General features: G+C 49.2%; 10 protein-coding genes across 10 annotated transcripts; 4 read left to right on the plus strand and 6 right to left on the minus strand.

The window, feature by feature from the left end:
• Positions 1-2,512: 2,512 nt before the first annotated feature.
• Positions 2,513-3,601, minus strand: N7520_011739 (uncharacterized protein; the record flags this gene model as incomplete). The annotated part of the gene is made up of 1 exon (XM_057145672.1): positions 2,513-3,601. One exon carries the CDS (start codon positions 3,599-3,601, stop codon positions 2,513-2,515), a length of 1,089 nt encoding a protein of 362 aa, XP_056991426.1.
• A 417-nt stretch (positions 3,602-4,018) lies between these two features.
• On the minus strand, positions 4,019-4,793 carry N7520_011740 (40S ribosomal protein eS8; the record flags this gene model as incomplete). Its single annotated transcript, XM_057145673.1, has 2 exons — positions 4,019-4,550; positions 4,720-4,793. The coding sequence occupies 2 exons, from the start codon at positions 4,791-4,793 to the stop codon at positions 4,019-4,021; spliced, it is 606 nt and encodes a 201-aa protein (XP_056991427.1).
• Positions 4,794-5,450: 657 nt separating this feature from the next.
• On the minus strand, positions 5,451-6,104 carry N7520_011741 (DUF2470 domain-containing protein; the record flags this gene model as incomplete). Its single annotated transcript, XM_057145674.1, has 1 exon — positions 5,451-6,104. The coding sequence occupies one exon, from the start codon at positions 6,102-6,104 to the stop codon at positions 5,451-5,453; it is 654 nt and encodes a 217-aa protein (XP_056991428.1).
• Positions 6,105-6,812: 708 nt separating this feature from the next.
• On the minus strand, positions 6,813-7,262 carry N7520_011742 (uncharacterized protein; the record flags this gene model as incomplete). Its single annotated transcript, XM_057145675.1, has 1 exon — positions 6,813-7,262. One exon carries the CDS (start codon positions 7,260-7,262, stop codon positions 6,813-6,815), a length of 450 nt encoding a protein of 149 aa, XP_056991429.1.
• A 1,181-nt stretch (positions 7,263-8,443) lies between these two features.
• N7520_011743 (uncharacterized protein) lies at positions 8,444-9,316 on the plus strand (the record flags this gene model as incomplete). The annotated part of the gene is made up of 2 exons (XM_057145676.1): positions 8,444-9,156; positions 9,310-9,316. 2 exons carry the CDS (start codon positions 8,444-8,446, stop codon positions 9,314-9,316), a joined length of 720 nt encoding a protein of 239 aa, XP_056991430.1.
• Positions 9,317-9,901: 585 nt separating this feature from the next.
• On the plus strand, positions 9,902-10,948 carry N7520_011744 (zinc-binding alcohol dehydrogenase family protein; the record flags this gene model as incomplete). Its single annotated transcript, XM_057145677.1, has 1 exon — positions 9,902-10,948. The coding sequence occupies one exon, from the start codon at positions 9,902-9,904 to the stop codon at positions 10,946-10,948; it is 1,047 nt and encodes a 348-aa protein (XP_056991431.1).
• Positions 10,949-11,617: 669 nt separating this feature from the next.
• Positions 11,618-16,545, minus strand: N7520_011745 (putative plasma membrane phosphate transporter Pho87; the record flags this gene model as incomplete). The annotated part of the gene is made up of 5 exons (XM_057145678.1): positions 11,618-11,763; positions 11,819-14,130; positions 14,326-14,740; positions 15,455-15,830; positions 15,892-16,545. The coding sequence occupies 5 exons, from the start codon at positions 16,543-16,545 to the stop codon at positions 11,618-11,620; spliced, it is 3,903 nt and encodes a 1,300-aa protein (XP_056991432.1).
• Positions 16,546-16,970: 425 nt separating this feature from the next.
• Positions 16,971-18,812, plus strand: N7520_011746 (F-box protein; the record flags this gene model as incomplete). The annotated part of the gene is made up of 1 exon (XM_057145679.1): positions 16,971-18,812. One exon carries the CDS (start codon positions 16,971-16,973, stop codon positions 18,810-18,812), a length of 1,842 nt encoding a protein of 613 aa, XP_056991433.1.
• A 564-nt stretch (positions 18,813-19,376) lies between these two features.
• Positions 19,377-20,679, minus strand: N7520_011747 (nucleolar and coiled-body phosphoprotein 1 family protein; the record flags this gene model as incomplete). Its single annotated transcript, XM_057145680.1, has 2 exons — positions 19,377-20,573; positions 20,638-20,679. 2 exons carry the CDS (start codon positions 20,677-20,679, stop codon positions 19,377-19,379), a joined length of 1,239 nt encoding a protein of 412 aa, XP_056991434.1.
• An 897-nt stretch (positions 20,680-21,576) lies between these two features.
• On the plus strand, positions 21,577-26,036 carry N7520_011748 (GTP-Rho binding exocyst subunit SEC3; the record flags this gene model as incomplete). Its single annotated transcript, XM_057145681.1, has 3 exons — positions 21,577-21,745; positions 21,923-23,934; positions 23,997-26,036. The coding sequence occupies 3 exons, from the start codon at positions 21,577-21,579 to the stop codon at positions 26,034-26,036; spliced, it is 4,221 nt and encodes a 1,406-aa protein (XP_056991435.1).
• Positions 26,037-26,498: the final 462 nt, after the last annotated feature.

Raw genomic sequence — 26,498 nt, forward strand, 5'->3', positions numbered from 1 at the left:
GCTAACTTCCTCTCCTTACATAAAGAATTGAACTTTAGGAAGTGATGTGTCAAGATAAGTGTGCTGGGCAAGATTCCATGGTTTGTCAATATGCAGATCCCTACTCCACGTATGCAGGACTTCGATACTGTAGCATGGTTCACCCACCCGCTTTCTGGCAAATTGAAAGTAAATATTCACTCCTGTACGAAACTTTCCAAGCTTCTATTATCCACTAGAGGAAGGACCAGCCAGGCTAAGCCTGCGTGTGACGAGAACTTTTAGGACGCGAGGAAGAGCAAGATAACTCTTGCCATCTTTCGTAATTTCTCTTCGTTTGTTCGGTTTGCATGGACTGTTACTTATCGAATCCTTGATCCGGATTCTCATCGTAAGACTGCCAATGCCTTTTAGCCTAGGAAAAGATTTCATTGATTTGATGGGATCCAGGCCTGGAGAATATGAATGAAAATACACCAATGTCATATCAGCCTCTGAACGCATTGGCTCTATTCGTGCAGAGTGATGAAAGGATGCGTTGTCCATGACTAACATAGACTACGGCTCTGGCTATCTTCTATAATACCGGAGAAGCTGCTTAATAAACTAGACGCATTAGTTGAGCCTCGGCAACAGTCACTATATGTGCGGAGGAACTTTGTATAACTGCATCGAAAAAATGAGTAAAACTAAATTGGGAGCAGCTGCACTTGGAAAGGCTTAGTTTTGGGTATGGCCGCGGGCCCAAAACCTAGGAGAAAATGGCTTCTGGGTACTCATTCGGGTAGTCTGATGGATTTAGAGAGGCCTATTAGGCGTCTGACTATTTACTATACATTATATCAATATAACAATGTTAACAAAGAGGGCAATAGATTAGCAGGACTTAGAATAGAGCCTTTGCATTCGCATAATATACTGTACAAAAAAAATAACCAGAAAAGACCTACACTGGGGCAGATGGAATAGTAAGCCAAACAGTTGTTTAAAACTAATAGCTAAGACAATTGTAGGGAAAATTGATCAAGATATTAAAAAAATAATCCAGGGAAGTCCTGCCCTATACTTGCAATGTTGACCACGCATTCCTCAGAAGAATCCAGTACAGAATTTATCCATTGAGTAAGCGGTTTAATTTCCAATCTCCCAAGCCCTTAAAGGAACTAAATTTGCCCAAGTCGATCGTACTCAAGACAAAGCAGGCACAGCAGACCCCTAAATACGCCGTAGCTCGAGCCCTGACCATAGTTGCTAATGATCGATCACTCACAAAGGGCTATCATCGTCACAATGGGTGGCAGTCGTAATATTTTCGGCGTATGTGACGAAACTTGCAGCAACCACCATCATGCCGGTAGTAATGCTTAGGGCAACCATGCCCTTTAGCTTCGTTGGCCCTCGATAGAACATCTCTGGGGTCTGTCTGCAAAGCGGCAACTGAGCAGAGAGCAAAGAGAGCGGCAGTAAAGAATTGTTTGAAGAGCATTTTATGAAGAAAAGACCTTTGAGATAAGAGTCACGCTTCGAGGAGTTATGGTCATGAAGTATGGAAGTATTCGTCCAGGATGGAGGCCCTTTGACTTGGTAAGACTGGAGCAGCGCGGTGGAATATATAGCGCTCGACGGAGCTCTCCCTATTCAAGATGACGCATCAGTCAAGGAAATCTCGGCGCTGGTCTGGTGACAGATACCTCAGCCGTAGGATCGGCCTTCTAGGTAAGGTGCTACAGTATGCGGAGTATAGTGCGCTGTAGTGTAACATGATCTGCAAATAGTGTAGTACAAACACAGAGTATAAATCATGTATGCATGGTCTGATGTGTTTTATCTATCTGAAATAGGATCGTCGCTCACTAGCAGACCATAGTGGAGATTTACTTTTGCGAATCTGTCACTGTTTGTTGTCCGATAATACTAAATTTACATTAGTAGGCGCTTCCCTGCTTGCTCCCAACTCTCGTCGGATACGTCACTAGCTCATATCGTCCGCATAACAGTAGTATTCGAAATTGGCTGTACAACCACACTCTCCGATTTGATTGCCGATTAATATATTATACATATGTTAATTTCTTTTGGAGCACCTCTCTAAAATGCCTTCGAAATCGTGGCGGTATTGGTCAACATTTTTCACGGTTGGTCCGGTCACCCCTATGAACGCACATCATTGGCAGGCACCACTGTGTAAGTACCGTGGTACATGCACCAGAGATAATGGTTTGAAGTCATGAAATACGTAGATATATATTTGTTTGACTGAATCATATATGCAAAAGACTCCAATCAATTGTTGACTTGGCGTTGAAATGAAAATATGAGCGCCTCTACTCGATGTGATTATTTATATATTTGAACGGCCCACTTAAATGTTAATCTTGAAACCAATCTTATTCTTTTGTCGATCTACCTAGGCCCATAAGTCCGCTCATTCAATTTATATCTCATAATCATTGCACAAGATGTGCCTCAAAGCAAAAAGCAAAGAAAATCTCTACCCAATAAATCCATGAACCCACTTGAACATGCATCTCTTTCAGAGTGGCCTCAGTCCAGCCAGAGGAAGATCCAAATCAACAACCCAAGGCGCATTCTCCGGCCTGTAAGAGAGTGTACAAATACTAGCATTAACAAACAAAGTCTCCCTCCCAAACTCCAGCGGCTTCTCTCCGCTTTCGCTCATATCATAGAACGCGCCGCGGTTCTCGACCATCTCTTCTTCTTTTACAATAATAGGCTCTTGCTCGACCCCGCCGTCGGCGAAGGTATTCCAAGTACCGCGCACTGCGCCCCATGCTTCATGAATATGTCCGAAAAGGTAGATGCGGGGACGAGCACGTTCAGCAGCGCGGAGAAGATGCGTACAGCCTACATGGTTTTCTGATGATATTCCAGTGCGGTCGGTTATGTTGCCCGTTCCTACTTGATCGAGGATACCAGCTGGTGGACCATGTGTGAGCATGATATCGATATTTGGGTGGTCAGGGACCGGGTTGGCAGGTGGATCGGAGCTGGAGCTGGTGCCTGGAAAGGGAGGATTGTAGCGATCTTCACTGCGGGGGTAGCCGAAAGCCCAGCGACAGAATTCCGGTTGGTATGGCGAAGCGTAGACGGTGAGTTTTGCGCCATTGGATAGTGTGAATGAGTGTACGCCTTCTTCGAGGTAGCGGATGCCTGCATCCCGGGCGGATTGGTTGGTCCAGAGGTCTTTGATGCGGCGGACGTAGGCTTTCAGGTCTGAGAGGGGAGGGACGGCGCCATTGCGGATTGTTTGCGTGATGGACTGCTCGTCGTCTTCGAGGATTGGTTGTGCGGCGCCGAGGCGAATGGGCTTGCGGTGCCGTGTGTAGCCGAAATCGGTAAAGTATTCTTCGTCGAGGGTGAGATCGTGGTTGCCGGCGATGACGAGCTTTAGCTCGGCATCTGCGGCCTTGAGCATCGAGACCATGGCCTCGTGCTCGACTTTGTAGCCGACCTTGGTAAGATCGCCGGCATGGAGAAGGACGTCGGCTTTTGGAAGCGGGTCTCGGTATGCGTGCTTCTTTTCGTCGGCTGGGAGAGGGACGTTGGTGTGGGTATCGGAGATCATGCAAATGCGAGTTTTAACCCGCGCAGGCGAGGGCATGGTGGGTAGTGGACTCGACTAATTGAGGAGCTAAATATGGAGGTTGGATTAAACGGGGAGAAGTATTGAATTAAAGCTAAGATCATATGGAACTCCGATGGCTTTGAGGATGGGCCGCGGGGAAAAGACGTTAAGTCTCCGCTTCACAGCCCCCTTCTGCCCCATCGGATCAGATAGCGAATAGTCTACGAGGGAAAATTGGAGAAATTGACTAGAGGAACGTGAAGAAAAAAAAAATAACGTAAACAGGAAATCATTCCTATAGAATGGACGGCTCAGAGTTCTACAGACATCACATCCGTGGATGCCCAGATCATGAAAGTTTTCTGGTAAACATAGCTCAAACTCCGATAACCACCCGTGCAACGACAACCCACGCGGCGCCCAACCGTATGGTTTTCCCTTTTGTTTTTTCGTTTACTTGCGGATAGCCTTCTGGTAGAAAGCGAGCTCCTCACCCTCCAGAATGTAACCGTCAACACGGCCAGACTGACCGGGGCGGGAAGCCACAACAGCGTACAGGCGACCGGACTCGAACTGGCGCTCGATGGCACCCTCAACCTTGCCCTCCTCGGCGTAGCGAGCAGCCTGCTTCTTGGTGACAGACTTGCTCTTCTTCTCCTCAGTGGTGGCGTCAGCCTTAGCCTGGCGGCGACGGCCGATACCCTGGCCGTAGTGGGCCTCGTACCATTGACGGAAAGGAGCAGCGTCAATCTGGACAACGGCGGACTTGGTCAAGGTGTTGGTGCGGACCAGCTCGTTGTTGGAGGGGTGGAAGGAGACACCGATGACACGGGTCTTGCGGGCAACGCCCTCAGAGCCCCAGGAGAAGTTACCGGACTCGAGACGGAGGGCACGGAACTTCTGGTTACCACCACGGGTGCGGACCAGGTGGATGCGCTTGGTACCAATGCGAGTGTTGGCGGGCTGGCGACCCTTCTCGAAGGCTCTGTAGGAAGAAGTTCAGTCAGAATTTGGGATTCAAAAAATGCGTTCTGGCGTTTGTGTGTTCCTCAAGTGCCACACAAGACACCTAATATACCACAGCCACTCTCGACTCCCATCCCCACAACACATGGGGTCAAAAATATCCAACTGGATTGACAGGTGCACCGTACCTCTTCTTGCGGTAGAAAGAGCGCTTAGCACCGGTGGCGCTGCGCTTGTGGCGCGAATCACGAGAGATACCCATATTTGCGGTTGATGTGAGGGTCTGTTGTCACAATAGAAAAATTAGAACTCGGGTCCTTTGATGTGGGCTTCCAGGAATCCTCTTCTCCGACACTTCTGGTTCGTCTCGAGCGATAATGCAAGGTCCAATTCGAATAATAGGAACGGTGTGGCGATGTGTTGGAAGGGTTGTCAAGGACGAGTAAAGGCGATCTCGAAATCGAATAATTCCCGATGGATTTATCTCGAATGGTACCCGATTGTCGACTCGGACGAAGCAGAAGGGGAGAGAAAGGGAAAGCGATGCGATCGGGAGGGAAACTCACCTCTAGTTCTGCAGCCCTTCACCAAAAGCAGAACGGTTGTCGATGGGGTGTCGTTGGAAGATGCGGTCGTGGAGTCCGTCGAATTTCGCAGGGCGCACTGTGTCGCTCGCTTGTGCGGTTGCCCTAACTGACACTAGGCTTAATAAAGACTAGCGTATAATTAGGTAAGCGACTTTCTCTGGATCCCGTGACCTGAGGGGCGATATTGCTGACTCATCATATCTGGTCCCGGGCCTTTCGATCTTTACTCTTAACGGTTTCCAAAATCAGATGATCGATGATCAACATTCGGTATGATCTAGAATGGCTTCTAATGAGTTTATAGCTCGTTTCCCAGCATTCTATATACCTTTCTACTGGCTCTTCCCGCCCTTCTTCGCCCGCTCCTCCTTCACAAACGCCGCAATCCGCTGGAAACATCCAAACCCTTCCACAAAACATGAAGCCATCCATTTGCACCACAACCCCGAAAAGACTGGAACGCCATGCGGCTTCAACTTGAGGATTGCCAAAAGACCTGACTCGATGACATGAATGCCGACCATAACCGGGAACAGTAGCGGCTGAATATTGTAGACAAAGTGTGCAAAGTCCGGAACGTACTTGTATCCGAGGTTTTCGTAGACGAATGAGCCGGGTAGCAGATTGCTGCGTTGGAAGCAGCTCACGTAGGTGAAGAGACACAGCGCAAAGACCACATTCTGGACCACTCCCTGTGGAGCTCGGTACTCAGTTAAAGTGATGTCGGAGCGACCTAGGCGCTGCAGACTGTCCTTGTGCAGTGCGACCAGGCGACCTCGGGATTCATTGAAATCCTTCATGGGGGGATCAATGGGGACATTGTAGCGGGTTCCATTGGCACGGATGACTAGGTTGGAGAGAGTGAGATCTTCAATCTGGGCACCGTGGGCTTCGCGAGCGCTGATGTTGTTGAATGCTTGCAGGTAGAGCTGTAGGGAGTCGCCATGATCGGCATTCATGTGCTTGATGATGAAGTCTTTAGACATGGTTGCAGAGGTCCCGGGGTAGATGGGAGTAATGTCGTACTAGAGATTTGTATCTCCGATAAATTTTCGAGTTGAATGGGTAAGACTTTCTCAAAGAAGATTGAAGGTTGGCGGGCGTTGATCAACGCCAAGCCCGAACGTCCCTCGGCCCCATCGAGCACATACAGTATACTGCCACTTCCTCATGTGCATGCAAGGTCACATCAATCGATCCATTTAGATATTTTAAAATCTACCAGATGAAAATTCAATTCTGGAAGAACTAGGAATGGTTATGATTTGACAAAGGTTATGTATTGAATGTTTTTCAAGTTTGATCGGCAACCTTGGAAGGGAATATATACATTTGGTATTGGTAACAGGTCCGGTGTGCTGAAATCCTGCGCCACGATCACCACAAGACCCAGAATAATCAAAAAGAAATCACAGATTAGATGACTAGGTCGGGGTTCTATGAAATGAAAGCAAAAGCAGAGGAGAAAAGAAAACTGCAGTAAAGAGGTCGAAACATTGATCGGAGATTCGTGACAATCATGAGCATTCGAGTGGGGAATACCCTCATCAGAGTAAAGAAGTCAGGAGGGAATCGAGATCCGAAAGAGAGGCATTGGAATGCCGTTTATGCACTGTGGCAAATGTGATCAACTCCTAATCTCGGTTGAGCATAGTTCATTATGGGGAAGGGTAGGGATCCAGGGACATTCAAACTTACATTAGAGCGAGGGTCAAGTCACCATGAATGCGGGCCTTGAGTTCCACTTCAATCTCCAAATTCAACTCGATCTTCAACTTCATGCCTTCCTCCTCATCAATGTCTTTTCCCTTTTCGTCAATCACGTTAAAGTCACCATCCGGAATATGGTCGCCCTGGTTACCATTATATGGCTGCATGGCTCTTCTGGGTTGCATGACATCCTCGTCATCGGAATACTCGTCAGAATATTCATCCGAGTAGTCGTCTTCGTCCGAGTATTCATCGAGATCATCTTGTTGCTTGGCCTGTTGTGGCCGACGGCGACGTTGAAGCTGATTGTTCTTGGCGGAAGGGTTCTGGTCATCATCGTCCGTATAATCATCGGCACTATCATAGTCCTCACCAGACTCGTCATCTGGTACTTGGAACTGCTTCTGCTTCTCTGTCTTTTCGGCGGTGGCCATAGTGAAAACGATGACCCTGGTATTCGGGGGAAGGTAATGCGATCCGAGGGTATGTAGTAGAAGCCCAAATAGTAGATGGACCAGAGAAAATTGAAAGAAATAGGAATAGAAGGAAATAGGAATCAACAAGTGGTAATATGAGTTTGAATCGATATGAGCGATGGGAGTAAATCAAGTCAGAATTATGACGTTAGCGGCACAATCTGTACTCTGTACTTCTGTATGATTGCTCCGTCATAATTGTAAGAAGCCAGGACCACCGGCGTCATGAATCGGTCCCACCTAGGGACGTGCCTATAGCCAGTTAAGACTAGATCAACGAATAAGTTTTTAACTTTTTACTATACTTAGTTATCCAACGGCCCCTGATGGATCCGTGGCAACAACGTTTTTTTCATGTGGGTTGAACCAGTCATACAATGTGTCAACCGGGTAAAAGTGTGGCTGGGCCACGTATATTCCATATACCGTGTTGAAAATCAGGGTTGAACCAGTGGCGTCATATGCCAACTTCTCTTTTACAGTCTTACGTCTGACTTAATTTATAAAAGTGGAGACATCGAGGGGCTGCCAAGTGTCAAAATTTATCCGAGTTTATATGTGATTCGTTCATTATACCACAGTGGAGTTCAATTTCTTTTCGGTCAATTGGCAGTTCAGGGCATTAATTGATGGATCTAGATTACTTCCCTTGGTTAGGCTTCTTTAACATAATCTCATTACTCCCGGACCTCTACTTTGCTGACTTTTCACGGAGGCGTTCCACTTGATCCTTGTCAGCGACGTCATATCGCTTCCCCCGCCCCACATTATCGCTGTTACCAAACCCGCCTTTACATGGCTTGCCTGGTATCGAAATTGCAGTGCCATACCTCGTCTTTACGGGTCACAGCATAGACATTACTCTCTGACGTCGGAGGCGGAAGAAAACACGCTCATCAGCACCGGTTTTGTCGCTCCAGGTGGCTCGGAATATAAATGACAAGCGTACAAGTGCTGTCCCGTGTTGTCTCCCACATACATCATACCTCGTGGTCAATTTATCCTAGTTACTTTGAAATCCTGCAGCCCACTCTTTGCCTCGCACCAGTGACGCTTTGTCCCTAAACCCACATCTTCCGTGATTGATCTCTTCATATTCACCCCTCGTCCCCTCTTCTTCTCCCTCTTTTCTTTCCACCATGGCCGATCAAGATCCTCAATCCCAAAACCCGGAGTCCGCATCTACTCCTACCAAACAAAAGCGTTCCCCTCCTAAGCTAGGCAAAAAGTCTCCACCCAAGCAAGAACAAACCCCGCCTGCATCAGAGCAAGAGCAAGAACAAGAACAAGAGAAAGACTCCAAGGAAGAAAGCACCGAGAACCAGGAAGAGCAGAAAGAAGACCCTGCACCTGAATCTGAGCCTCACAAGCAAGAGCCCGATTCAGAAGAAGAGGACGATCAGCAAGAAGAAAAATCTGCACCTGAACCTGAACCCGAAGCCGCCCCAGAACCTCAGCCAGAGCGTCGTCGACGTCGCCCTACACGCAAACAAGAATCCGACGTCGAATCCGTCCCACGTAACGATATGGACGCCCAACCGCAGCAGCGCCAGCGCACTCGTCGCACACGCCAGCCCCGCCAACAGCAACAAGATGGCGGCCCACTCGGCGGCCTCCCCGGCGTAGGAGGTGTCGACCAAGCTGGCCAGCTAGTCCAGAATACGGCAGGGAATGCCCTGAATGGCGTGACAGGGTCCGCAGGCAAGGCAGTTGGTGGAATCCTTGGCGGAGGCCAGAAAGAAGAGAAATCAGATGGCAAGGATGAGCAGCTGCGTCTGCGATTGGATCTTAATCTGGATATTGAGATCCAGCTCAAGGCAAAGATTCACGGTGACTTAACCATCGGATTGTTGTCAGTATTACCCTTTCTATATTCCATTCCAGTTTCTTTCATCTTTTCTGTTTACATGTTGCTGTCATCATTGTCTCGGATACGATACTCTAATTTTCTATTTTCAAGTGCTTTCACTGACTAACGTTTTAGGAATTGATTTGTCGATTATAGCTCCTAGAGACGAAATTCCATTTGCTCCGCTGTTTTCGTTCAATTCCGTTTTTCATTCGATTTATTCCGACGATACGACTCTTACGCTGGTGACGCAAGATGCAGGGTTTGCATGACCTGACCTGGCTTTCTGCTTTTACTTCTGACCTAGTACTTCCGCGGGTTCCATACCCTAAATTTGGTCTCATGTTGAATGTACAGTATAATTATTCTTCCAAGTATAGTAACTGGATTCGGCGAATGGGATAATGAATACTTTACACGATCTACAGTCTTTCGTTAATTGTAGATCTTTGTTTAAGCTACCTAGACCTGTAATTGATCTAGTAATAAGCTAGGATCCACCTGGGCATAATCCATGCGGAGCCTTGGATAAAATCCAATTTAATAACTTATCCACTTCGGACGCGCACAAAATGGTTTTCATCCGGCAAACTGTATTTCTAATCAGTCCAGAGGATTCTATATTTATAATAGGAGGTAGCTAAGTAGTAAAGACGAGTATTTGAACCTATTATCGATGATACTCAAAGAGTGACAAAGGTTGGCCCACAAATCAATACCTCATCCTCCAAAGCGAACAAGAAAAGCCATGGCAACACAGAAAGCTCTAGTCATCATTGGTCCGAATACAGCAGAGGTGACGACAAGCCGCCCTCTACCTACTCTTCCAGATGACTGTATCCTTGTGAAGACCGTCGCGGTCGCACTAAACCCGGCGGACTGGAAACTTCTCAGTCACTCCCCTCCTGGAGGAGCACTACTAGGATTCGATTACTCCGGCACCGTCGAGAAAATCGGAAAATCGGTGACAAAGCCATTCAAAACCGGCGATCGTGTTTTCGGATACGGCCGTGGCGCCAACAACGATCGACTAGAAGATGGAACATTCGCCGAATACATTATTGTGAAAGGCGATCTACAAATACAAATCCCAGAACACCTTTCATTCGAAGAAGCCGCCACCATGGGAGTCGCCCTATACACTGCCGGCCAAGGCTTAATCCAGAACCTTGGCCTCCCATTCATGAACGAACAATCCACCGAGCCGATTCCTATTCTTATCTATGGCGGATCATCCGTGACTGGCGCAATGGGAATCCAACTAGCCAAACTGGCTGGCTATACACCCATAGTCACCTGTTCGAAACACAACTTTGATTTCGTGAAGTCCCTTGGCGCAGCAGCCGTCTTCGACTACAAGGACCCGGAAATCGGAAAGAAGATTCGAGAATACACGAAAGATTCCATGACGCTGGCCTGGGATACTATCTCGGAAGAGTCTAGTGCATTGATCTGTGCGGCAGCTCTATCGTCTTCTGGAGGACGATACGGCTCTCTTGGACCATCGAAGTGCCCACGGGACGACGTGCAGTCTAACATGACTGTTGGAACTACGCTCTTTGGGGAGGCAATTCAAATCGGAGAATACAAAATCCCTGCTATGCCTGATCATCTGGCTTTTGCTAAGAAGCTTGCTGTTCTCTCTGAGAATTTCTTGGCTGAGAAGAAGATCAAGCCTCTTGTTCCGAGGGTTATGGATGGTGGTTTGAGTGGTATAGCAAATGGGTTGCAGTTGTTGCGCGAGAATAAGGTTAGTGCTCAAAAGCTTGTTTATCGGGTTGCGGACACTGTATAGATACTTACTCTGCCCTGCACTTGTGGATATCATGTCTGAATACTAGAGATTTGAGAATACCATCTTGGTACACTTCTAGCGACAGTTGATATATGAACAGAGACTGTTTGTGATAGAGTTTTCATTATCGCAATCACATCAATCAAAACCTCCTCTATGGAGACTAGCTTCGGAGAATATAGAGGTAGAACAACGCCAAGAAACTGGGATTGTTATTGGCTCACGCTAAACCTAGGTAGAATTTCTTGGCATTATTGAGAAACAATGAACGGATGTACGAGTTGACATAGATCGGGTCAGCATGTGTTGGGTTGTGATACCCAGTCTTGCACATGTGAGACACTATATACTGGATTCTGCGGATTCCTGCTCCCGGAGATAATGTAAAATCTTTTCCCAATGCCCTTCATCAACTTGTAGTACGGTGTACTATAACACTTCAATTTATTGAATTCGTAAATAACAAACAAAACCCACCACTTTAGCTCCCTTGATAATAAAACAGCCTGATACTGATAAGAGTATTCGCCAGAGTCGAACTCCCTTATATCCAAAAAACTGATCTCTAAACCTCTTCATATAAACAAAAACTATATCACAGGAAATGTCTATCGCAATGTTGCCCACAAAATGATTATGAATCACGCAACCCACAGCTCCAAGCCGACATTAAAGCCCGGCAACAACCATCAGGCCGTAACCAATGGTGACGATAACCACAAAAGACATCAGACTTGCCGGAATACCACGTGAGAGGAAGTGGCGAACTTGGAGATAGCGCTGGCCCGTTTGAGGGACTTCGGTCATAATCGCGGCTGGGGAGAAAAGTCAGTGTATTGTTTTTAACGTAGTGGGACGTGTAGGCCATACTCATGTTAGGGAATCCGCTCGTGGGCAATCCCATCGCAACAGAGCACATCAGCGCACTCGCCATGACGAGTAGGTTCGGGTGGGGATCCTCCATGCTGACGCCGATTTGGCGAACGAGGGGCAAGATGATCAATGCGGCAACAGTATGAGAAATGAATGTGGCGATCACCAAGATAAGCGCGCTGAAGACGAGGAGTACACTATACAAGCTGAGATGCTCGACACGAGCCGTGATGCCGGATGCGATTGTGTGCAGTAGGCCAGATGATGTGACGGCCTTACCTAGGCAGAGACCGCCTGCGGCGAGGATGATGATGGTCCAGAGGAAGTTGTTAAAGTCTTCCTTATTGAGAATACCAGTACCGAAGAATAGGACAAGGGGAATGATGGCGATGACACCCATATCGCCAAAAATATGTTCGAGTTGGTGACTTACGCACCAGAGTCCAATGGTTGCAAGAGTCACTGCACTGATGAAATACTGGATACCAGTGAAACGGTCCTTCACGGGCCGCATGGGGATGACATTTTGGTTGCGACCAGGGTGGAACGTCACCAGTAAAAGACCCCAGATCAACAAAATGGAAATGATGCAAACGGGGAGCGAGATGAAAAACCACGTACCCCAACTGATGCTAGGGTACATGTTCTGCAGCGCGATGATGTTCTGCGGAGATGCAATTGGGGAAGCCGCTCCGCCGACATTGGCTGCCAGCGCAATGCCCAGAACGAGAGACTTGGCGAAGTTCGACTCCGGAGGCAGGTTGCGCAAAAGAGGCTGGATGATCGAATAGCAGAGCACGGGGGAAGCAACGTTACTGATCCACATACTCAAGAACATACTAACGAACATATTGGTCAATAGGACGATATGCGGTTTCGAACCGGCCTTGCTAAGCACAAACATAGCCATGCGTCGAGCAATATCATACTTGGACAGTGCTGCCGCAATGGTAAAGCCACCCAGAAGGAGCATGATCACAGGGGTCCACATTGCCCCAAAGACCACGCTAGTTGCCTCCTTAGGACCCAATCGCTTGTGAGGCTTGTCTTCTGATCTCATGATGCCAAGAACCACAACCAAAAATGGAATCAAAAGAGAAGTAACAAACAAGGGAATGGCCTCGGTAGCCCACAGAATGCTAATGAGTACTAGCATCGCGAGGCAGTTTTGTTGCTCGGGTGTTTCCATCACCTGCAAAGAAAGCAGAGCACCAAAAACAGCAAAGCTGAAGATCAGCGTTGCGAAGCTCAAGCTGCAGAACCACATGGGGAAATGAAGTCGCCCAAACGGGGTTGAAATTTCAGTTGTGAGAATCTCTCCTTTGTCACCTTGCCGCCGCGCAGTTTCGGGGTCTTCATCAGGACCAAGCAGGGTTTGACGAATACCTACATTCAGGGCCTGGCCACGGCGTTCAATGCCAATCATCTCACGCCAGACGGTGTTTCGCTCCCACACCAATTGCTCACGAAGGTGTAGACGGAGTTCGCGACTGGCCAGAGACCGATTGCCTTTGGTGACAATTTCAGCGTAGACACCCTCAACTTTGTCGATGTGAGCGTCCACTGTCGCCATCGTGCTTTCACTGAAGGGCAACGCCACGGAGACGACTGAGTCCAGATACTCTCGACGTAGATTTCGGAACAAGGTTTTGTCGTACTTCTTCAGAGCTTTGGAGAAGCCAGTCTTGTTCAACTCGATATAGGACCTGAGCTCACAGAGGGCAACATAGGCCTCGACAAGACGTTTCTTCAGCTCCACCCCGTTGTTGTAGAGGTCAAGGAAAGCCTGATCACCCATTTCCGAGCCAGCGAGTCCCCGGTTGCTTGCTTGCCCGAAGAATGCAGAATCTGCCATGTCACCCGGTTGTGCATCTATCGTGGACTCTCCGTCTGTCGACTGCGGCCTGCGTCTCACGTTTCGTAACGAAGCGGACGGCTCATCATCGCTATCTCCATCATCATCGCTGATAGCACTAGATCGACGCCCTTGACCGAGCCCATTGCGAGAGGCACGGCTTCGATTGCGACGAGAACCAGTCTTGATGACAGTCTCACTCACAGGATCCATGTTGACGCCATCTGTCTCATTCAAGTAGACGGTGGCATCCCGCATTAATTGGTCGGTGAGTTCAAAGATCTCCTTCTGCTTTTGCTCAAAGAATGTATTTATCTTCTCCAGTTCCGCATCCAGGGCACGCTTAAAGATTCCATCCGGGTTGGTGATCTGAGGGCCTAGCAAGGGTGCGGACTCGACATCAGGGCCATCGGGGCCATCGGGTCGGTTGACTTGTTTTTCGAGTGTATAGATTCTGAGTGGTAAATCTCCGAATTAGCAACCCACTCAAATTCTCCGGGCCACATGCATTGCGATCGTGCATCCACCCAACCACTGTGCGATGTGACACCCGCCCACGATGCCCACGATGTGCAGTCCACGCCACTCAACAACCACCCCGCCAAATGACAGTCCCAAGCGCAGAGGAATAGTCGGGTGTTCAACTTACAGTTTTTTGAGATTGCTGTATGCAATGTAATGGGAACTCCAGTCAGGCACCGCATTGAATTGAATACTATGCGAGAACTTCATCTTGGCGGCAGTCTCAGAGTCAAGAGCAGGGTTGCTCTGACTTGCTATATGTGCCCGACGTCGAAGGGCTTCCGACCAGAACCTTAGTGGGGTGGGACCGATGCCCCTAGGCTGCTTTTCAGACGATGGTGTCTTTTCAGTCGCAATCTTCTGTCCAATCCCAAATCCCGCTAGCGGCCGTGCGTTAGTGGTACGCTCAAATGCCTGCGAGGCGCGCTGGGATGATCGAGGGACAGCGGATGCAGAATTCTGGACTCCGTCTCCAGACTGATGCGTGACGTTATAATCGACGAGCTCGAATGATTCACAGTTCGCGGGGGAAGCCACTGTCGCTGCGAATTTTGAAAGATGCTCGACAAGTGCAATTGCGCAACAGGGCCCGCTTGAATGAGGAGTTATTGCGGGGCGCCAGACAAATCGAGGTGTTGGTCAGCTGGGGCCGCTTGCGTGGGTAGCAATGATAGGCAGGCCGGCAATAAGTTGTGCACGGCAGGATGGAACTGGGATCAAATCAAAATTTGAAATCCTCCGACCAAACGCCTTTACCTGGGATACCGTTGTCCACGTAAAAATAGTTTGAAGGGAGATCTTGATGTGTCTCGCAATGAACTCCAGGAACCGTTGCTTGCTCAATCGGGAATGGCGTGTCATGCGCTGAGGTAAGCGCCGGGTAGCCTATCAGCCGGAGGCGATAACAAGCAGGGTCTAGGGTCCAGTCAATATTTTGAGATATCGTTTGAGAAATCGTAGGCCAATTAGAGAAGATGGATGAGCCCATGATAGAATATGGTATCTATGTAATTTTGAATTGGTCCATACTCATACTTTACGTAGTAAAAGGGTTGGTGTCGAAAGTTCAAAACAAATCACGTCAAGTGCGGGTAAACTAGATTTACTACTGTACAGATGCTTAAAACAAAGTGCTGGCACCATGAAAACCCTTCCGCCAACCCAATTTAACAAAAAAAGAAAGGTGGTAATGATTCCTTGATGAATCGATCACCGGCGGCGAGGCCCAAGACCTAGGTTTGCCCGACCAGCAATACCAAGCTTGTGCTGTCCATCTCTTCGTTCCCATACACCACTGCGACCCTCCGCAACAGACACCAACTCATTGGCCACACGGTGGGCCAGCTGAGCATCACGTCGCTTGTCTGACGCATCGATGATCCACTTGATCGCGGCGCGGCGACGCTGACGGAGGGTCAGTGGGTGTGGCACCTGCAAGGCGGCACCACCACCAGCAATACCCTTCAATTGACGAATGCGGAAAAGAGGAGCCACTGAGTCAACAATCAAAGTGAGGTAAAGGACAGGGTCGAGAGGGAGCTGAGAGCTAGGAGGACCGCCAAGAAGGGGGTGGCGGGAGTTGATGTTAGGAGGAGGTGCGGTGCGGAGGTGGTCAAGAATGATGGACATGTTCTGAGGCATCATATCAGTACTTGAATTTCCAAATCAATGTGGAATGGTTTCAATTGCATACCTTCTGTGCCCGAGCCAACTTGCCGTCCTGCATCAGCATCTTGGTGAACTGATCCTGCATAGAATCGTAGCGTTTGCGGAAGTTGAACGTCTTGCCGGTTGGGGCCTCGGGCTCCTCAAAGATCAAGCCAGGAATCCGCTCTGCGGCCTGTGAATTGACCTGATCGATCATGCTGGCGAGCATAGCAACCGAGGCATCATTGCTGGTTTCAAAGCCTTGTGTCTCTGGCAAACGGGTGCGAGCGGATGTTGAGAACGAGCGAGAGCCTCCGGATTTTTTCAATTTATCCTGCATGACCTTTGGCATGTGCTTTCGGGCCTTCTCATCGCGAGAGAGAATCTGCTCGACGGGAGATCCTTGCTCCAACTCCGGGCTTGAGGGTGTTCCGTCACAGCTCTTTTCCTTCTCCATGATCCTCGAGATCTCAGCGGCCTCCTCGGGGACGGAAGGCAGCGGATCCTGTGTAGGGTATTTCTGTTCATCGGGCTGAATGTTCTTTTTGGACGAGTTCCATCTTTTCTGAACGGGAGCCGACTGCTCGGCACGGAATCGGAGAGATAAAGCAGCGGTGCGTGGTGCAACAGAGGACACGGTCGACTGTCGAAGGGCAGTGGCAGCCCTGTGGGCTGCAAATAGGTTGAATCGAGGAACCATTGTGTGTTACAGTAATTGAGTACCTGTTCCAAGGCAATGTGGTGACCGAGAATGATGAAATCTTGGCCGAACTCAAAGCGGTCTGCAATTCTGCAATTTCACTGATTAGTCACCCTCGCCGCACCATGAAGATTGACGGACTATGTAAAGCTTACGGTTTGTTTTACCAGATTGATGTCTTTTTCGAAACTACTAGTATTCATCTAGTAGGAGTCTTTTGTAGGCGATTGGACTTTGTGGCATCGACTACAAGCACAGCTCACTAAGCACATACAACTGGGGTTGGAAATTCTGTTAATCTGCAACGTTGAAATTCACGCTTCCCTTTGAGAAGATGGAGACTGCCGAAGCAAACGAATTTTTTGTATAAGAGACTAGAGATTTTTGCATAAGTCTCAGAACATTCTTGGTGATTTTCCGACATCATGCTCTCCCAAATGCCCTCGGAGATCGTCGTCCATGTCGCAATATATCTTACCACCATAAGCGATTTAACAAACCTTGCACAGACATGCCATCGACTTCATAAAATTTTCAACGCAGAGGAATCTGCAATTTTTCGGTCATTTGTTCAAGAACAGTTTCCATCAATCCCTGTTCCGCCTTTCTGGAAAGATGCAGCTCGTGCCCTCACTGCTCGGTCACGAGCTCTGGACAGACTCGGGATCATTGGTCGGTTTGTCATTCCGCCAGCTACCACAATTCGAATTGGGTTGAATCAACCAAGACGTCTCGATAATCCTACGCTTGGATATAGACCTTCCATTGACTCTTATGAGATCTGGAATGGTGAACGATGGGCTGATAGAAGAGAAGTGCTCGCTTGGGGCGCAGGCCATCAGCTAGTCATGCGAACCAAGCAGTCTGGATCACGTCCAAAAGAGCAATGGGTCTCATTCAATGACTTGGAGGAAGCGAGCAGCTATGACGATATTTGCGGAGTGCATTTAATCCAGCCGGAATCTGACAAAGACACCGATGTCGAGCACTTGATTATTGGCCGAATGCGCGGCGATATTGTGCATGTTGCCCTTTCTGTCGACACTGCAACCCATGAGTATAAGCGAAAGTTTATGACTAGTGGGAATCTTCTCGAGAGAACAGATGTGGCTGATCATACCATGGCGGCGCATTTTGACAATGGGTCTGTTGCCTTGTATCAACTCGAGAACGAGAACACGAAGGTTGAGCCGTTTGCATGGGTGGGATTGGAAGGAGACCAATCTAGACGAGGCCGCTATTCGAAGCTTTTGTCATCATCAAGGATCGCAATGGCCACTGGCCAAATCAAGGATTCCCTATCGATCAGCACGGTGTCTCCCAATGGTGTATGCCTCGATCGAGAAATAGGCTTGAAGTCTCTTGATATTGAAGACCAAGTTGGCAGATCTGTTAATGCCGTTATTACTGCCATTGCCTCTCTCAATAAACATCCAATCGCTGGTTCACCAGGTGATGTCTTCCTAGCGACATGGGGAGACCGCAAAATAAGGTATGTTGGCAATGAACAGAATGAAGATCCGGACCAAGCAACTGATTTTTTTACTCCCAGACTTCACGATCTTCGTTCGCCAAATTCGTATGAAACAACATACCTAGATTCAACCGACGCCAATATCATCTACAGCGTACAACCATTCGGTCACGATCGCTTTCTGGCCGGAGCCGCTGGTAACGCAATTCTTAAAATCTTCGATCTTCGCATGAGCAAGACCTACAGCTACTTGAATACACATGTTCCAACCCAAGCTAAAACATCATCCAAGCCAACGAAAAAAAACATTGCGCATTACCCTCACAAGGATTTCTCAATGTTCCTTTCTTCGCAAATTCCTTCTGTTGCACCGCGAAATCCCCGGGCCAACAAACGCCGACCCTACAGCGGTCCGATTTATACAATGTCTACACCTTCTCCATCGTCACCGACTGTCTATGCTGGGATCGTTGATGGAGTGGTTCGACTAGACTTTGCGTCGACAGATGATTTGACTGGGCCAGGGCGCGATTGGTACGATCATAATTTAGATATTGGGGTCGAGATTGGCCATCCGTCAGTTCCTATTGAAACGGAGGGTGTGTTGAAATTGGCTGGATATGAGCGTCCGGACTCAGACGATTTTACTACCACCTCTAAGCTGAGGAGCCAGCATGGGTTCTGGTATCCAGACCAGAAGCATATCAACCACGGCGCAGGAGATGGTTGGGATCGGCGGTGGGAGCCTCTTGAGAAAGCCGGTGCTTGGAGAAGGAAGGATGGTGGCAGATAGAAGTACAGTATAGAGCCATGGAATAGTCGAGCAGTGTAGAGTGTACCTCTAGCAATCATGTCTGCCGCTCTATTAAATGGTTACATTGCGGGCTTTTGGACACATTCGAAACTCCTTAATGCCGAATATTTTTCAGGCTCCCAGTATCCTTCTCTTTCTATTATGTAAATGGTATAGGAGGTATGGTAGAGACAGTAGTTATTATAGGCGCTGCATGGAATGCGTGGCGGAAAGCCTTTACTAAAATAAACTTGAAACTTTTGTGGTATTTAAAAGAGCAAATGTCTAAGCAAATTATAATCACAGTGAAACCGCCATAGCTCCGTATGCGCCATGCTGAGTGAAAGGTGTAAGATGGAAGAGATACTTGGTATCAATGATCCATCGACAGCAAAATAAGAGAGTCGTCGAAGCCACATATGTCCCGTTAAAGGATAAGAATTCTATTTCCAAGAGGCAAGTCAAGATAATATCAATGCAGGCTCAGATTGTTGAAGCTGTTCAAATAAAAAGAGCAAAGTTGTCATTCAGGGAAGTAGTGGCGAAGGATGACGAAAAGATCATTTAGTCGTCAAACTTGAACGACTTGCCGCCAGCGATGTCGATCGGGCCACCGCGGTAAGAGCCGCGCTTCTTCTTGTTCTTCTCCTTGGTGAAACCCTTTCCACGAGTAACGGACAAATCCGCGTAGGCGCGGTCAGCATAAGCATAAGCAACGTAATCATTCCTAGGGCCGTCGAAAGGAAGAGCGCTCAGAGCAGCAAGCGGAGTGGGACGGGCTCCAGTGTGCTTCTTTGCCGATCCATTTCCAGGGACGGGGCTGGCGCTCGAAGAAGAGTTCCGCACGTTGTTCAATGGCTTATTATCAAGGACATCAGCTTCGGGTGAAGCGGAGACAGTCGCACTGGAAGTGGAGGAGACGGCAACACCTCCAGTCTTCTCGTCGTCAGAGCTGTCGTCAGAGCTCTCTTCAGATGAGGAGTCGGACGAGCTCGACTCAGAGGATGAGGGGAGGGGGGTCTTCTTTGCCTTCTTCAGAGCCTTGGCATCTGCCTTCTTAGCAGGCTCCTTCTCTGACTCGGAGGAGTCGGAGTCAGAGTCGGAGTCAGAGTCAGAGTCAGAGTCAGAGGACTCACTCGAGTCGGAGCTGGAACTAGAGGAAGAGGAGTCCGACTCAGATCCAGAAGACGATTCGTCTTTCTTAGAGGTCTTGGCCTTCTTAGCCTTGGGGGCATCACTCTCAGAATCCGAATCAGAGCTCGAATCAGACGATGACTCGTCACTAGATTCAGCCTTGCGCTTCACGCCAGCAGACTTCTGGACAGCAGGGGCAGGAGTGGGTGCGGCCTCCTCCTCCTCCTCCTCATCATCGGCGTCACTGTCAGAGCTGGAGGACGAGGAAGAGGAAGGAGATGGGGAGCGAGCCTTCTGGTCCTTCACAGCCTTGGGCGCATCTTCCATCTCAACGTCCGAGTCGCTGGCATCGCTGTCAGAGTCGGAGCTGGAGTCGGAGCTAGAGCTGGAGCTGGAGCTGGCATCGCTGTCGCTATCGGAGCTAGAGCTGGAAGGATTCTTCTTCTCCCAAGCCTGGAAGATTTCCAACAAAGACGGAGCGTTTTTCGCGTCGGCCTTGCCGTTGGTCTTCTTTAGTTCCTTTTCGAATGCAGCGTTGGTACTAGTGAAGCCATTGCTGGTCAGGAAAGAGGCAATAGATGCGAGAAGTTGCGCGGGAGCGGCGGTGGTGCTCTTAGGAGCGTCAACCTGTCAATCAAAAAATATTGTTAATGCGGTTCTGCCAGTGCGTGGACAGGCATTGCAGCTTTACCTTCTTGACAGGGGTAGCCTTTTGCTCTGATTTCTTAGCCATGGTCACGGTGTATGTAAGATTCGGTAAGTGTAGACTCGCAATGACTGGGGATCAAGAGGCGAGAAGGCCGGAAGGTGGGAAAAACCAATTGTATATAGAAGTCGCCATCCAGGAACAGAAAAAAAAAAGTCTGGAAGTATAACAAAGGCGGTGGGGCTTAAAAGACTACTGATTGGACAACCCAAAGACAGTACTTGCCGTTCACGTGATTGTAATCTATATCCATACGTTACGAAGCAAATAATGAATAAATACAATTCATGCATTACCTTGAAGTAATACTACATACTGGCTACCGAATGAGATGGTAATAACATCTTGTAGTGCTACCATAATCCTACATAACTAACTACTTAGTTAAAATACGTTCCGTTTACGTGAGCAAAGACGGTGACAGTCATGTGATCACAAGGCGTAAGCCTTAATATCTCAGGCATCAAATCGGTCGTTGGACCTCTTCGTGTAAAATAGTAAGTATTGTTGAAATTTGAAGTATCCCTATGTTACCAGGCAGACCTTTCACAGAAGGAGTCATATCCGAAACATGTAGGCTTTCATGATCTAAGATATCTCGTTGCCCCCGGATCAACTCAATACTCCGCTCCCACGAGCTCTCTCCGCCTTACCCGCAACCCCAAACAGACCGATGAGCTAATGCATTCTGACCGCTACGACCATTCGACATTGCCACAAATTAATTCGCTCTGGGTTGCGATTCTTCTTTTTAACCTGAGGTGCATTCGTCGCTCCACGCTCCCAAAAAACGTCAGTTATCTCGGCAGTAGACTCGTGTGGGACCCGTCCTCATCTAGTCTGTCCTCACCCGCCGCATACCAACCATGATCCCTTGATTTCACCAACTCTATCTAGTGATCTTGGTGTCGCATAAAATACGCGATGATGAATGGTCGCGATCGTCCACGTCCACCGCCCTCCGGTGATCCTCAGCGCGGGGGCGACGCCCGCAATGGCTCCGGTGACGGCATGAGCAGGGCAGAGAAATTCGAGGACGAAAAGAGACGCATTATTCAAAGTTGCTATTCGAAAAAAGATAATGATGGAGCCTGTGTGTAAACCCTCCAATTGCTTCTTTGCGCCTTGCCAGATAGTCCCTAGCTTTCCCGCAGCTAGGGGATGGCAACATGAGGCGGACCGGACTTGTTCCACCACCCCTTTGGCTGTTTCCAAACGGAGATAAGCAACGTGACTTTTGAGGTACTCTTACTGACTCCCGTTCTCTTAGTGGTCGAGTCCTATATTACACACGTCCGAATCACCGAGGATGGATCACACCCTTCTTCCCCTTCCCCGCCTAACTCGGCACCGGAGAACAAGAAACCCCGTGTCATTATCATTTCAGTACGGAGGTCAGGTAGAGTTCGAATGCACAAGGCTCGTGAAAATAATGACGGAACATTTTCCATTGGTAAAACGTGGATGCTCGATGATTTATCTGCAATCCAATCGTACGTCGCTTTTGTCCCAAAGACAGCAATCGAGCAACAGCACAAGGAATGGGCATCCAATGTTGGATTTGTGGTTACCGTAGGGAAGCCTTACTACTGGCATGCCCGCAGCTCCAAGGAAAAAGAATTCTTCATTGGCAGCTTGGTCAAGATCTACAAGAAGTATACGGGAGGCAAAATCCCCAATCTGATTGGGTTTGAAGAAAAGCAACGACAGGCGCTCATCGGAGGAGGTACTCCAGGGCCATCAGGGCCTTCTGCGCCACCTTCAAGAGGGGCCGGTTTAGGGCCCCATCCAGAAGCGGGAACACCTCAACCCACACCCTCATATGGAAGTCGTGAACCCAGTCGTGATGGAGCTCGTGAAATACGGCGGAAGGCATCTGAAGACCCGATGCTCCGGTCCCAAAAGAGTCGTGAACAGATGTCTCGTCCATCAACTGGGAATAAGCCAGCCCCGCCTCCTTTCAGCCCACCCTCTAATCCACCACCTGCCGTCCCCCCGCAGCGAAGAGATCCAGAAACCAGAGATCCACCGGTGAAATTCCCCTTCCAAGATGATTCTCGCACGCCGTCAGGTCGTGGGGAAGGGCGTGCCCTGAAGACCCCAACATCCGAGCTTGCCATTCAGACCCCAGGAACTCTGTCGCTGAACACAAAACGAAGTGTGGATGGGCTGCGGCCCAGTACCGCGGGATCTTTTTCGAGCGAAGGTCGAGGAATTCCTCCAAGTCCTGGTGGCAGCGTGGAACCGAGATCACCGTATTTACCGTATCGGGATCCAAACTTCGAACCACTGCCGCAGCCTGTTCAAGATAAGGCTATATCAGAAGAGCCTCAGCCAATACCAACAGTTGAGGACTCATCCGCGAGAGACGAAACACCATCTTCGCCAGTATCCGTTGACCCTGCTGTAGCAGCAGCTGTGCTCCAATTCTCCCAACCAACTCAGGAGCACACGCAGGAACAGCAGCCTTCAAGTACCTCGGAGGCAGTCGAGGACGATGGCGAGGCACACCGGCCCGGGCTGGGCCCTATGGTGAAGAAGAAGGGGCCTAGTGAACTTGCAGGGGTTCTCCGAAAAGCCGCAACTGCATATGGAGCTTTCAAGCCGCGGCCTGGGGGTGCTGGCGAGCGTCTACTAGCGGCGGCGAAGAAACAGCAGGCCGAACAAGATGCGGATGGTATCACAGGCGTTTTCCCGGCCCCATCCCTGACTAAATCTGCAAGTGAGGCCCCGAAGACCCCGATAGAAGAGCCGACTGAGAAAGAGCTCATGGTGACGGCACCAACCCCCGAGGTTCCGACTGCTACTACACCTACTGTTGAAATCACCCAGCCGGAGGTCGAGGTGACCTCGCCGCTGCCTGATTCGATTCCTCTTCCTGAGAAGAGCCAAGATTCGCTAGTCGATATTGTAAACATTGATGAACGCTCACGATCACCATCTCCGGCCGCTCGGGGCCGTCGTCGGAGAAGAGAAGACCACACCGTGAAATACTGCCAGGCTCTCGGTATCGACCCACGTGTGCTCGATGGACGTGGAATTGACTTTGATGATATCTTAACTGATCTTGGTTGGAATGGACGTCTCAATGACGAGCAGAAGATCGAGGACTTGGAAGCAGATGTTCGCCGCGAGATTGGTCGCGTTGAAGCTACCAGCTGGCTTGGTAATCTTGAACAGCAGGAAGGAAAGGTGGAGCAGCTGGCTGTCCTCATTGATAAGACAATTGAAGAGTGTGAGGAGCTGGAGGGTCTTCTCACCCTGTATTCGCACGAACTGAACGTAAGTCGTCTAATGTCATACAAGCTACATTTGCTCCGCATGGTTACTAATTGGGCCAACAGACTCTGCATGACGATGTTTCGTACATTGAAGCTCAATCCCAAGGTTTGCAAGTTCAAACGGCGAACCAGAAGCTTTTGCAGAATGAGCTCCAGAATCTCTTGAAGACACTATCAATTTCCACGTCCGAGCTTCTGCCGCTCAGGGAAGCCTCTCTAAGCAATCCCGATGGGTTGAAGGATGCTGAAAATGCCCTTTCCACTTTGTACAAAGCGATGCTTATGATTGATGCCGAAATTGGGCAAAACAAAAAGCGATTGGTCGATGCCAGCGTGGGAGTCTATGCCAACACAGAGATTGGCCAAATGCGTGCCATCAAAGAGAAGAAGGAAGAATACCACACGGCCGCCGTGACGTTTTTGCAACACCGCCTTAAACAATTCATGGCTCTGGCCTTCAAGACAGCGGAACAAAAACGCGTAGATGTGATGGCCGCCACTACCAGAGACCCCATGAAGCTGGACAGTGCTGCACGACAACAATTCCGTGCTGAAGTCTGGAGGTACAATCCGTTGATGCTGTTCACCAAGGAAGTGAGTATGTCGGAGTGGCATTCTCTGGTGAACCTCTATGAGCAGCAATCCAAGCCATCGTACCAGAGTGAGTTCCGCGACAATAACGCGAACTGGAAGAAGACAGCTCGCAAGACGACCGGAGAGGAGTCAGAACTTCTCTTCACCCACCAAGAAAAAGAGAAGGAAGCTGAGAGCATCACCATGGCAGCCCGCAAACTTACAGTGCGCCGAGGCAAGACCGTTCGAGCTGCCGTCGGCCTTCGGTTAGCCTCTGGTGAGAAAGCAGAGAAAAAACGGGGCAGGGTCGAGCCATGTGAAGCATTTGCAGGAACGCTGCGCGAGACTCTCAATATGATTACTGACGAACAAAACTTTGTGGTCGAATTCTTCCACCTGAATTCCTTGGCCAATGTCGATTTCTCCGACTTGGTGGCTTCTGCTGAGCCAGAAGGTCGGCAGTGCCCCGACTTCTCTGTTAAACAGTCCCATGATCCAGATCGTGACATGGCTAAGCGCGTTGAACATATTATGGATGAGATTTACTCATTCTGGCCAAACGACATGCAAAGCATGGTAGACTGGGCCATTACCTCTGATCCTCTGCAAGGCATTGGTATCCTCTTTGCCTTGGAGTCGGCCATGTCAGACCTTGACGATACCAACCAAGAGTTCATCATCCACTCGCTCCAGAAACTCCACTCTCGTCTAATGGGACTCTACAATAGGTTCGTGGATGAACAGATTCGAGGTATTGAAGACACCAAGGTGAAGATAAACAAGCGCAAGGGTGTAATTTCCTTTATACGGGTGTTCCCGCACTTTTGCAACGCCGTCGAGACTATGCTGTCCCAGCCGGGTGGAGAATTCTGTGATATTCGTATCAGCGTCAATGATGCCTATGACCGTATCAACCGCGCCATGTGGGAGTCGCTCAAGTTCATTGCCAAGGAAGCCCCTGGCCAACCCCCTGGTGTATCTGCCACTGCGGGAGACCCCGAGGACAAAGAGGTGCTCAACTACCACATTCTGCTCATTGAGAACATGAACCACTATGTTGAGGAGGTTGATGTGCATAACACCCCGGTGCTTGAACGCTGGATGGGTCGGGCCCACCAGGACTTTGACGAACACATGAGACTTTACCTGGATGCGGTGATCCACCGACCCCTTGGTAAGCTGATGGATTTCATCCAATCCTTGGAGACACTGCAGGCGGCCGGTAACAGCTCCGACATCGCGACTCGGGCCAGTCACTCCCGTATGGTTGCAAAGAAGGTTTTGTCCTCCTACGATGCCAAAGAAGTGAAACGTGGTGTGGAAGTGCTCAAGAAGCGTGTAGAGAAACACTTTGGTGATGCTGATGACCCCGGTCTTAGCCGCAGCTTGGTGCTGAAGGTGCTGCGGGAATGTGAGCAGCGCTACGAGCAGGCATATGACCGGACTCGGCATATCATTGATACCGTTTACGAAGGACAATTGGAGCTGGAATGGCGAAAGGAGGACGTGGCGGCCATGTTCCGAAAATGAGGGAATGCCAACATTAACATCAATATCAATATCAACGTCAATTCTAATTTCTTATGACTGTTTTACTTCTGACGCGCCAAGCATCATAAATCAGGTGCTTTGGGCGTTTCACGTTTCCTGTCATGTACCTAGTAAATCTTCTGGCCATTGCATTGAATTTCCTATGGTTTGGCCGATCCTATCAGTTGATTGGTGCGGCGATACCCTGACCCACTGGTTCGAGGCCGTTCATTTTAAACACTTTTAGCAACTCAGGGGCACGCTCTGGCCTGTGCTTGATTTCTCGAGATCGAGGATCACCGGCTGGATTCTTTATGGATACGCTAGCTGAGCACATCAAATAGTTGTAGATGATCGCGGGGGTGAAATTCCTGATTTAAATCCTTGTTTCTTTCCTATTTGGGAAGCTCCATTCAGAGTTGGGGTAGATATGTCCCTGAGCTCGTCAGTGGCTTATGCTTC

The sequence above is a fragment of the Penicillium odoratum genome, assembly GCF_028828045.1.
Source record: "Penicillium odoratum strain IBT 22623 chromosome Unknown utg000008l_segment0_segment0, whole genome shotgun sequence".
Lineage (NCBI taxonomy): Eukaryota > Fungi > Ascomycota > Eurotiomycetes > Eurotiales > Aspergillaceae > Penicillium > Penicillium odoratum.